Genomic DNA, 12,109 nt, shown 5'->3' with positions numbered 1-12,109 from the left:
GTAATGTGTTTTGCTTGGTAAGTGGTTTTGTAAATATTAATTCACAGTTGTGGTGCCACTAAATAAACAATGAATTATTTAAATCAATATTGTGAATATTATTATTATTATTATTATTCAAATGTTTTTATAATGGAGGGAGGGTGGACAGGGAGTTAAAAAAATTAACCCCAAAAGGTTCTTTGAGGAACCATGATAAGGGGTTCTTCAAAGAACTTTTAGGGGTTCCCACAAAATGTTCTTCAAATAACTTATAGGGGTTCCCCCACAGTTCCAATTTGAAGAACCCCTAAAGGATACTCCAGGAACCTTTACTTTTTAGAGTGTATATTGATAAAAGTCTCCTGGTCCGAGAGACATTTACATAGTTATACACAGCCCAATTTGGGATGACTCTTTTAGGGCGAAATAGCGGCCACAACAGACAGACCTGATATCGACCATAATTCAACGTCCTTTGGACGTCACGTGCTGACTGGGTATGACCAAAGTTATTATATTTATCTACACTTTGAAGTACATTTTTACACTATAATTAATGTTTATGATGCCACATCGCCCGTTTTCAAAGGGAGTCGTTGGTTTTTAGGGGCAGTCGCTTTTAAGCTTTTTGTCTGAAAGTATTTTCTCAACTGCGATACCAACTCCAGTCAGCAGATGGCGATGTGCGTCTTTCAGGTGATTCTGCCACTGTGACGTATAATCTAGTGGACCGGACGATTCTTCAGCATCAACAGCTAGCCAGACACCTTGGTTCACTCTAACTTTATGGAAAAAGGTTTATTCAATAAATCTAGCAACTCCTCTCATACTGGGAAGAACCCCCCCCCCCCCGGCCTTAAGGGCAGTTTATTTCAAATGTAGTACCTGGACGGAGAAAATCCAATAAGCGTTTTATAGTTACATTGTTAGGGTAAAATAACCTAAAGTGGACACACTCCCATCAGTTTCTGAGACAATTGCCCAGACTTTGTAGACAGTTTAATAACGCTTAACCCTCATCTTTATCAAATGATCCATTAAAGATACCAACTCAAAACCTACGTTCGTCTACATATGGGTTGTTTAAATTGTACCTAATTATATTCCCAGTATTACTTCATCAAATCTCTAGTAATCGATTATACACACATACAATTCATCATATATTCATATATTCACAGAATCCATATAAAACGTAAGAAATTCTCAGGTAGTCACGACAACCATTCCATTTGCTTTTTCAAGGACTCTCCAAACATACTCCCAGCAGAACAAAAAATTAACTTTTGTTTCCCGAACAATGACCATGGGATCCTCAACGGTTCTCTAACCTCCCAGAGACCACGGCAAAATCAAGCCTCCCAGGAACTATAGACCTTCCGCTGCTTTCTAAAATATCATCCCGCTTATTATCCACATTTCAATCATCTGATTCAGCATATTTCTATGTTACTATCCAAACGTCAGATTAAGACTCATATCACAGTCACACAACTCCCATATCACAGTCACACAACTCTCATATCACAGTCACACAACTCTCATATCACAGTCACACAACTCTCATATCACAGTCACAACTCTCATATCACAGTCACACAACTCTCATACCAGTCACACAACTCTATCACAGTCACACAACTCTCATATCACAGTCACACAATGCTATTCCCAAACATACCTAATCAATTAGTTGTTTTTCAACAATATTTTAACCTGCAGGAATATTTTCACATTTCTATCTCATGGTTAGTTCCTAGGATAATGTAAGTCATACATTTACATCTCTCAATACTTCTAAAATGGGGTCCAGGTTTAAAACAATTACAGGTGCACCGTACCATCTTATACTATATCACAAATGGTCTTAACTAGTAAACACAGATTCTAGTTTTCATCCAGTTCACACCTCCACACAGGAATACACACAGAGCCTACGAGGATTTTCTAAAATCTCCACTTTGCGTGTTTCGCTCACCTCATTCTTTTTTAAAAATTAGGTTTGAGTTGTGGTATCCACTCAGATCAAAGGTGGGTTCATCTGCTCCGTTCCCGAAGTCTCCCTGAGATCCCAAGTTAGAGGGATCCCTCGTGCACCATTTACCCAGGTCGTCAGGAGTCAGGTAATTTATCCAGGTCGTCAGGAGCCAGGTCATTTACCCAGGTCGTCAGGAGCCAGGTCATTTACCCAGGTCATCAGGAGTCAGGTCATTTACCCAGGTCATCAGGAGTCAGGTCATTTACCCAGGTCGTCAGGAGACAGGTCATTTACCCAGGTCATCAGGAGTCAGGTCATTTACCCAGGTCGTCAGGAGTCAGGTCATTTACCCAGGTCATCAGGAGCCAGGTCATTTACCCAGGTCATCAGGAGACAGGTCATTTACCCAGGTCGTCAGGAGTCAGGTCATTTACCCAGGTCATCAGGAGTCAGGTCATTTACCCAGGTCATCAGGAGTCAGGTCATTTACCCAGGTCATCAGGAGTCAGGTCATTTACCCAGGTCGTCAGGAGTCAGGTCATTTACCCAGGTCATCAGGAGTCAGGTCATTTACCCAGGTCATCAGGAGCCAGGTCATTTACCCAGGTCGTCAGGAGTCAGGTCATTTACCCAGGTCGTCAGGAGTCAGGTCATTTACCCAGGTCATCAGGAGCCAGGTCATTTACCCAGGTCATCAGGAGCCAGGTCATTTACCCAGGTCATCAGGTCATTTACCCAGGTCATCAGGAGCCAGGTCATTTACCCAGGTCGTCAGGAGTCAGGTCATTGACCCAGGTCGTCAGGAGTCAGGTCAAGATTCACATCCCCATCGCCAAATGTGGAGGTTAATTTCTTTAATATCAATTGAGGAAACAAACTTATCACACAAGTCAGCGTTATTCTAAAACTAAATCTTTATTCACTTATTAATACGGGAGCAGGTCAATACAACACACATATAAAGTGAATCAATTGAGTGTTCTACGAAAATGATGGCTGGTCGACAAATCACCCCCAGATGATTCGTTGAGAGATGAATCACCCCAGATGATTCGTTGAGAGATGAATCACCCCCAGATGATTCGTTGAGAGATGAATCACCCCCAGATGATTCGTTGAGAGCCACGATACAAAAGTACAAAGGTCTTTTACAGCCAAGATACACCCCTTTCAACCTACATGACCAACAACAGATGTATAGAACGGGTCACAAGGTTAAGATTTGTATGAAAGATACTTATAATTCTCAGCAGACAGTATCTGCTGTAAAAACAGTACTCTTTATGTAGAGACCAGGGTCTGGCCCTGAGGTCATCTCTCCCTGGTACCATATAGAACAGAAACATTAACTCATGTTCTGGAATGCAGTCTCTTTAGGTTTTATCACCCAAAAGACATTGTAAATCTCCTGTCAGTGTTTTCTCCCAGAGGCCCATCCTCAGTAGAACACACAGACACAATAGTTCTAAGAACCCTCTATTCAGTTGCATAAAACAACCATTTGATGCAATAAAAGTATTATAACAATGTTGCAGTTTTGCTCTCTCAGTGTCCACTGAAAGTTGACTGGTAACAACAACTGGGACCTAAAAGACACCCACCATGAGACCCACTAAATCTGCCCAAGAAGAGTAAAACAAAATAAAAACCCACACCAAACTTAAAAACAGGAAGCAAACCAAAAAGGTGGAGCAACTAAAGGTGTTGACTCTCCACATGTATCAAGACAACTGGAGCACTGGGCCAGACACTCTTAAATAGAACCTGGACCAGCTCAGGTGAAACACCTTCCCACTAACGAGATGGACAAGCCAGCACAGGTGTAACACATACTGACTAACGAGGTGACACCAATCAGTGCGCCCAACGAGCTAGACGTGCTAGACGTGCTAACGAGCTAGACGGGCTAACGGGCTAGACGTGCTAGACGTGCTAACGAGCTAGACGGGCTAACGGGCTATACATGCTAACGAGCTAGACGGGCTAACGAGCTAGACGTGCTAACGAGCTAGACGGGCTAAAGTCCAACCTCAAAACATAAATGTAAAAACCAAAGCCTGTAACACCTTCCCCCTTAAGACAACAAATATATCCTACATTTCTTTTGGACAAGTTTGCTCACCATCAACAGAAAACAACTTCCATTTCACATTATAATCAACTACAATGCTTCACCTTCACCAATATAAACATGGTGTCTACTGGCTGTCAACAATTAAAAACAAGAAAAAAACACGTATTTCTAAATAATAATATACAATAGGATTATTTGTTTCTCCTTTTTCTTTCTATAGAATCCTAAATCCCACTAGCTTCTAGAACTCTCGTCTTCCTACAACTCACTAGCTTCTAGAACACTCATCTTCCTAAAACTCACTAGATTCTAGAACTCTCCTCTTCCTAAAACTCACTAGATTCTAGAACTCTCATCTTCCTAAAACCCACTAGCTTCTAGAACTCTCGTCCCCTTGGAACGAGCCCAAACAAAACTCATCTCCAATACGGAAAAACGTGCAGTCAAAATAAATTCTGATCCATGGCAACGCACTGCCTAAACACAAAACACAAATCTTATATCCATTTGGGGGGAAATCAGGTTGAACCTGCTCCTGAAACTAACACAACAAAACACATGGAAATGGAGATATATTTTACCTCACTGGTTAGAGGACAACCTGCAGAAGACAGTCAGCTACATTTTGGAGTGATGCATTTAAATGTAGGGGTCACTAAACAAAGGAACATAACACTTATTTGTCATCACTCATCGATATCATGTTGAAATCAATTGTGCGAGAGGAGGGAGATGAGGTTGCACGTCCTGTTAAAACTAACAGCTCAAAAACCACACGGAATCTGGGAATAATGTGTACATCCCTGGTTAGAGGACAACTGGTAGAAAACAGCTGGCTACATTTTGATTCAAGTGGGTCACCAATGCTGTAAATGTAACACAGCTCTTTTTTTGTTAGTCACTTTTTGTTAAATCACATAAATAGTAACTCTTCCATTTCAGAGCCTGGATTTTCCCCCTGAGGCTAATATCCATATCATGTTGAAATCAATAGAACAGGGGACAAACATTTAGGGTTCTACATTGTGACATCATTAAAATACTCCTACTACAATGTTAAAACATTCTACATTGTGACATCATTAAAATATATTGATATCATTTAACAACTCCTTCATGTATTTTCTGATATTTGATCAGAGGTCTTTTATCAGATTATCTCTGGTCACAGCTATAAGGCTGTGTGTGTTCTCTTGTGTACTGTCAGCTCTCCAGATCGACCAAAACTCTTCCCACAATGATTACAGCTAAAAGGTTTCTCTCCTGTGTGTATTCTCTGGTGCACTGTCAGCTCTCCAGATCGACCAAAACTCTTCCCACATTGATCACAGCTATAAGGTTTCTCTCCTGTGTGTATTCTCTGGTGCACTGTCAGCTCTCCAGATCGACCAAAACTCTTCCCACACTGATCACAGCTAAAAGGTTTCTCTCCTGTGTGTGTTCTCTGGTGTAAAGTCAGAGAGCCAGACTTACTAAAACTCTTCCCACATTGATCACAGCTATAAGGTTTCTCTCCTGTGTGTATTCTCTGGTGCACTGTCAGCTCTCCAGATCGACCATAACTCTTCCCACACTGATCACAGCTAAAAGATTTCTCTCCTGTGTGTGTTCTCTGGTGTAAAGTCAGAGAGCCAGACTTACTAAAACTCTTCCCACATTGATCACAGCTATAAGGTTTCTCTCCTGTGTGTATTCTCTGGTGCACTGTCAGCTCTCCAGATCGACCATAACTCTTCCCACACTGATCACAGCTATAAGGTTTCTCTCCTGTGTGTATTCTCTGGTGTAGAGTCAGCGTGCTAGATGCAGCAAAACTCTTCCCACATTGACCACAGCTATAAGGTTTCTCTCCTGTGTGTGTTCTCTGGTGTAAAGTCAGAGAGCCAGACATACTAAAACCCTTCCCACATTGATCACAGCTATAAGGTTTCTCTCCTGTGTGTGTTCTCTGGTGTGATATCAGGCTGGTTGACTGAGTAAACCTCTTCCCACATTGACCACAGCTATAAGATTTCTCTCCTGTGTGGGTTCTCTGGTGTAAAGTCAGAGAGCCAGACTTACTAAAACTCTTCCCACATTGATCACAGCTATAAGGTTTCTCTCCTGTGTGTGTTCTCTGGTGCACTGTCAGATCTCCAGATCGACCAAAACGCTTCCCACACTGATCACAGCTATAAGGTTTCTCTCCTGTGTGCGTTCTCTGGTGTCGAGTGAGAGTGCTAGGTGCAGCAAAACTCTTCCCACATTGACCACAGCTATATGGTTTCTCTCCTGTGTGTGTTCTCTGGTGTAAAGTCAGAGAGCCAGACTTACTAAAACTCTTCCCACATTGATCACAGATATAAGATTTCTCTCCTGTGTGTGTTCTCTGGTGTAATGTCAGCTGGCCAGATTGAACAAAACTCTTCCCACATTGACCACAGCTATAAGATGTCTCTCCTGTGTGGATTCTCTGATGAATTTTAATGCCTGATGAGGTGAATCTCTTCCCACAGTCAGAGCAGCAGTGAGTTCTCTTCCCTGTGGATCTCTGCAGGTGTTTCTTGAGGTGTTCTGATCTGGAGAGACTCTTCTCTGCCTCGTCAGCATCACGAGGTTGTTGAGGCTCCCCAAAGGATCCACGATAGTGAAGTATCTCTCCTGTGTGAACAACAAAGTCAGACAGATGATTTAAAGGCCCACAACAGCAGAAATCCACTGTAAAAGGTGATGCCAACAGCGTAGCCATGATGTTATACAACAATTGACGTCTGTAATGAATGTTAAAATGATTTAACAATTGTCTTAAAATGAGCAAGAACAGTCATATTTTGTCTTGTTTTCACATTAGTAGTAACATCTAAGATTGTAGGCTAGAAATAAGTTATTCATGTTGTTGAAACTCTAAGCAGTGTGCCAGACGACTTTTGGTCTCCAATATAGGCCCCTTTCTGTGTTTGCTAAAATTGCGGCACGAGGGCGATGCACATGCAATTTGGTTGTAGAAACTCCTCCCTGCTAATGAGGAAACCGATAGTTATGGATGTAGTGTATCTGCTAATGAGGAAACCACTAGTTATGGATGTAGTATATCTGCTAATGAGGAAACCGATAGTTATGGATGTAGTATATCTGCCTGGAGCAAAAATGGTGAGCAAAGATTTTCGTTTTTCACAATGTATTCTGAATGTGAACGGGGAAAAACTCAGGGAAGTAACTTCCATTTCCAGGTTGCTTATGAGTGCATTTCACGCTACTTTGGATTATAATTGTAAAGCTCGCTTGAATGTCCTGCTTAATATAATGTTTGCTACAGTATTAAGAACCGAGTTAATGACCGTATCCATTTGGGTGTTGTCAATAAAGTTATGATTTTTTAAATGTATTTTTAATTACATTTTGTTTTTCACCTTTATTTAAGCAGGTAGGCCAGTTGAGAACAAGTTCTCATTTACAACTGCGACCTGGCCAAGATAAAGCAAAGCAGTGCGACACAAACAATACAGAGTTACACATGGAATAAACAAACGTACAGTCAATAACACAATAGAAAAATCTATATACAGTGTGTGCAAATATCTATATACAGTGTGTGCAAATGGAGTACGGAGGTAAGGCAATAAATAGGCCATAGTAGCGAAGTAATTACAATTTAACCTGTTGGGTCTAGGGGGCAGCATTTGCACGTCTGGATAAAAAAAATGTACCCGATTTAATCTGGTTACTAATCCTACCCAGTAACTAGAATATGCATATACTTATTATATATGGATAGAAAACACTCTAAAGTTTCCAAAACTGTTTGAATGGTGTCTGTGAGTATAACAGAACTCATTTGGCAGGCAAAACCCTGAGACATTTTCTGACAGGAAGTGGATACCTGATGTGTTGTATTGACTTTAAACCTCTCCCATTGAAAAACACAGGGGTTTAGGAATATTTTGGCACTTCCTATTGCTTCCACTAGATGTCACCAGCCTTTACAAAGTGTTTTGAGTCTTCTGGAGGGAGATCTGACCGAACAAGAGCCATGGAACGGTGATGTCCCATTAGACACCTGGCGCGCTACTTCATGTTGGGTACCCTCGTTCCAATACGTTATAAAAGGCTATGCATTCGTCCACCTTGAATATTATTCATGTTCTGGTTAAAAAGGCCCTAATGATTTATGCTATACAACGTTTGACATGTTTGAACGAACGGAAATATATTTTTTCCCCTCGTTCATGACGAGAAGTCCGGCTGGCTTACATCATGTGCTAACGAGACGGAGATTTTTGGACATAAATGATGAGCTTTTTTGAACAAAACTACATTCGTTATGGACCTGTGATACCTGGAAGTGACATCTGATGAAGAGAATCAAAGGTAATGGATTATTTACATAGTATTTTCGATTTTAGATCTCCCCAACATGACGTCTAGTCTGTATCGCAACGCGTATTTTTCTGGGCACAGTGCTCAGATTATTGCAAAGTGTGATTTCCCAGTAAGGTTATTTTTAAATCTGGCAAGTTGATTGCGTTCAAAAGATGTAAATCTATAATTCTTTAAATGACAATATAATATTTTACCAATGTTTTCTAATTTTAATTATTTAATTTCTGACGCTGACTTGACTGCCGGTTATTGGAGGAAACGATTTCCTCAACATCAATGCCATAGTAAAACGCTGTTTTTGTATATAAATATGAACTTGATAGAACTAAAAATGCATGCATTGTCTAACATAATGTCCTAGGAGTGTCATCTGATGGAGATTGTAAAAGGTTAGTGTATCATTTTAGCTGGTTTTATGGTTTTGGTGACCCTGTCTTTGACTTGACAAAACATTACACACAACTCTTGTAAATGTACTGTCCTAACATACTCTAAATTTATGCTTTCGCCGTAAAACCTTTTTGAAATCGTAAAACGTGGTTAGATTAAGGAGATGTTTATCTTTCAAATGGTGTAACATAGTTGTATTTTTGAAAAATTTGAATTTTGACATTTATTTGGATTCAAATTTGCCGCTCTTGAAATGCACCTGCTGTTGATGGAGTGCACCACAGGTGGCACGCTAGCGTCCCACCTAGCCCCAAGAGGTTAACAAATGAACACTGGAGTGATAGATGTGCAGATGATGATGTGCAAGTAGAAATACTGGTGTGCAAAAGAGCAAAAAAGTAAATAAAAACATGGGGATGAGGTAGGCAGTTGGATGGACTATTTACAGATGGACTGTGTACAGCTGCAGCGATCGGTAAGCTGCTCAGATAGCTGATGCTTAAAGTTAGTGAGGAAGATATATGTCTCCAACTTCAGCGATTTTTGCAATTCGTTCAAGTGATTGGCAGCAGAGAACTGGAAAGAAATGTGTCCAAAGTAGGTGTTGGCTTTGGTGATGACCAGTGAGATATACCTCTTTGAGTGCGTGCTATGGGTGGGTGTTGCTATGGTGACCTGTGAGCTGAGTGAAGGTGGCCTAGCAAAGACCTATAGATGACCTGGAGCCAGTGGGTTTGGCGACGAATATGTAGAGAAGGCCAGCCAACGAGAGCATACAGGTCGCAGTGGTGGGTGGTATATGGGGATTTGGTGACAAAACGGATGGCACTGTGATAGACTGCATCCAGTTTGCTGAGTAGAGTGTTGGAGGCTATTTTGAAAATGACATCGCCGAAGTCAAGGATCGGCAAGAAAGTCAGTTTAACGAGGGTATGTTTGGCAGCGTGAGTGAAGGAGGCTTTGTTGCGAAATATGAAGCTGATTCTAGATTTCATTTTGGATTGGAAATGCTTAACTTCATCGGGGTAGGGGCAGTATTTTCATGTCCGGATGAAAAGCATGCCCAGAGTAAACTGCCTGCTACTCAGGCCCAAAAGCTAGAATATGCATATAATTAGTAGATTTGGATAGAAAACACTGAAGTGTCTAAAACGGTTTGAATAATGTCTGTGAGTATAACAGAACTCATATGTCAGGCAAAACCTTAGAAAAATCCAACCAGGAAGTGTGGAAATCTGAGGTTTGTAGTTTTTCAAGTGATTGCCTATCTAACACACAATATACATCCAATATACAGTGTCTATGGGGTCATATTGCACTTCCTAAGGCTTCCACTAGATGTCAACAGTCTTTAGAATGTTGTTTCAGGCTTCTACTGTGAATGGGGAGAGAATAAGAGCTGATTGAGTCAGGTGTCTGGCCGTCAGCCATTATTTTAGTTACGCACGCAGCCATGAGCACAAGCTCAGTTCTCTTTCCTTTATGAAGACAAAGGAATTATCCGGTTGGAATATTTTTGAAGATTTGTGATAAAAACATCCTAAAGATTGATTCTACACATCGTTTGACGTGTTTCTACAAACTGTAATATAACTTTTTTGACTTTTCGTCTGGACTTTAGTGCGCGCGCTTCTGCATTTGGAATAGTGAACCTAACGCGCGAACAAAATGGAGGTATTTGGACATAAACATGAACTTTATCGAACAAAACGTACATGTATTGTGGAACTGGGATTCCTGGGAGTGCATTCCGATGAAAATCATCAAAGGTAAGTGAATATTTATAATGGTATTTCTGACTTCTGTTGACTCCACAACATGGCGGGTATCTGTATGGCTTGTTTTGGTGTCTGAGCGCTGTACTCAGATTATTGCAAAGTGTGCTTTCGCCGTAAAGCTTTTTGAAATCTGACACAGCGGTTGCATTAAGGAGAAGTATATCTTTAATTCTATGCATAACAGTTGTATATTTTATCAACGTTTATGATGAGTATTTCTGTAAATTGATGTGCTCATTCATCGGGGGTTTTGGAGGCAAAACATTTCTGAACATTACATACCAATGTAAAATGGGGTTTTTGGATATAAATATGAACTTTATCGAGCAAAACATACATATATTGTGTAACATGAAGTCCTATGAGTGCCATCTGATGAAGATCATCAAAGGTTAGTGATTCATTTTAGCTATATTTCTGGTTTTTGTGACGCCTCTCCTTGCTTGGAAAATGGCTGTGTGGTTTTTCTTGTCTAGGTGGTGTCCTAACATAATCTTTCGCCGTAAAGTGTTTTTGAAATCGGACACTGTGGTTGGATTAATGAGAAGTGTACCTTTACAATGGTGTATAATACTTGTATGTGTGAGAAATTTGAATTATGAGATTTTTGTTGTTTTGAATTTGGCGCCCTGCTATTTCAATGGCTGTTGGCGAGGTGTGACGGTAGCGTCCCACCTACCCCAGAGAGGTTTTAACATGCCGGTACATACTGCTGTAATAACATGCAAGCAAATTGTCAGCCAAAATATCGTGTAAGGTAACTTACTTGAAAAGAAATGTCTTTATTACATTGCTTAACATGTTCTTAACATTTGTCATAATTAGTTAAAGCAATGAATTTGTATCGGCTCTCGTTGGACTTCGGCTGCATATTTTCCGCCATTTTCTTCAAATCTGAAAATGATGTGAAGCTACGTCCATTTCCTGAAGAATTGCATTATGGGCCCTAAAGTACTGCGTGTATACGTCATATTTTGGCGAATTTAGTACGACATCCGGGAACTTTTGGCATACTAACTACATCAACGACATCATAACCGCCATCGATAAGAGACATTACTGTGCAGCCGTATTCATCGACCTGGCCAAGGCTTTCGACTCTGTCAATCACCACATTCTTATTGGCAAACTCGACAGCCTTGGTTTCTCAAATGATTGCCTCGCCTGGTTTACCTACTACTTCTCTGATAGAGTTCAGTGTGTCAAATCGGAGGGCCTGTTGTCCGGGCCTCTGGCAGTCTATGGGGGTGCCACAGGGTTCAATTCTCAGGCCGACTCTCTTCTCTGTATACATCAATGATGTCGCTCTTGCTGCTGGTGAGTCTCTGATCCACCTCTACGCAGATGACACCATTCTGTATACTTCTGGCCCCTCTTTGGACACTGTGTTAACCTGTTAGGGCTAGGGGGCAGTATTTACACGGCCGGATAAAAAACGTACCCGATTTAATCTGGTTATTACTACTGCCCAGAAACTAGAATATGCATATAATTATTGGCTTTGGATAGAAAACACCCTACAGTTTCTAAAACTGTTTGAATGGTGTC

At 40.9% G+C, this 12,109-nt stretch overlaps 1 protein-coding gene across 1 annotated transcript; it reads right to left on the bottom strand.

The window, feature by feature from the left end:
- Positions 1-5,220: 5,220 nt before the first annotated feature.
- Positions 5,221-11,482, bottom strand: LOC123741873 (zinc finger protein 135-like; the record flags this gene model as incomplete). Its single annotated transcript, XM_045716105.1, has 2 exons — positions 11,477-11,482; positions 5,221-6,549 (listed from the first exon to the last, which is right to left on the bottom strand). Coding segments are annotated over exons 1-2 (1,335 nt in total), but the record flags the coding sequence as incomplete, so codon positions are not given.
- Between the last annotated feature and the right edge of the window lie 627 nt (positions 11,483-12,109).

The sequence above is a fragment of the Salmo salar genome, chromosome ssa03, assembly GCF_905237065.1.
Source record: "Salmo salar chromosome ssa03, Ssal_v3.1, whole genome shotgun sequence".
Taxonomy (NCBI): domain Eukaryota; kingdom Metazoa; phylum Chordata; class Actinopteri; order Salmoniformes; family Salmonidae; genus Salmo; species Salmo salar.
The sequence above is the reverse complement of the archived record's forward strand: the minus strand, read 5'-3'. Positions and strand labels throughout refer to the sequence as shown.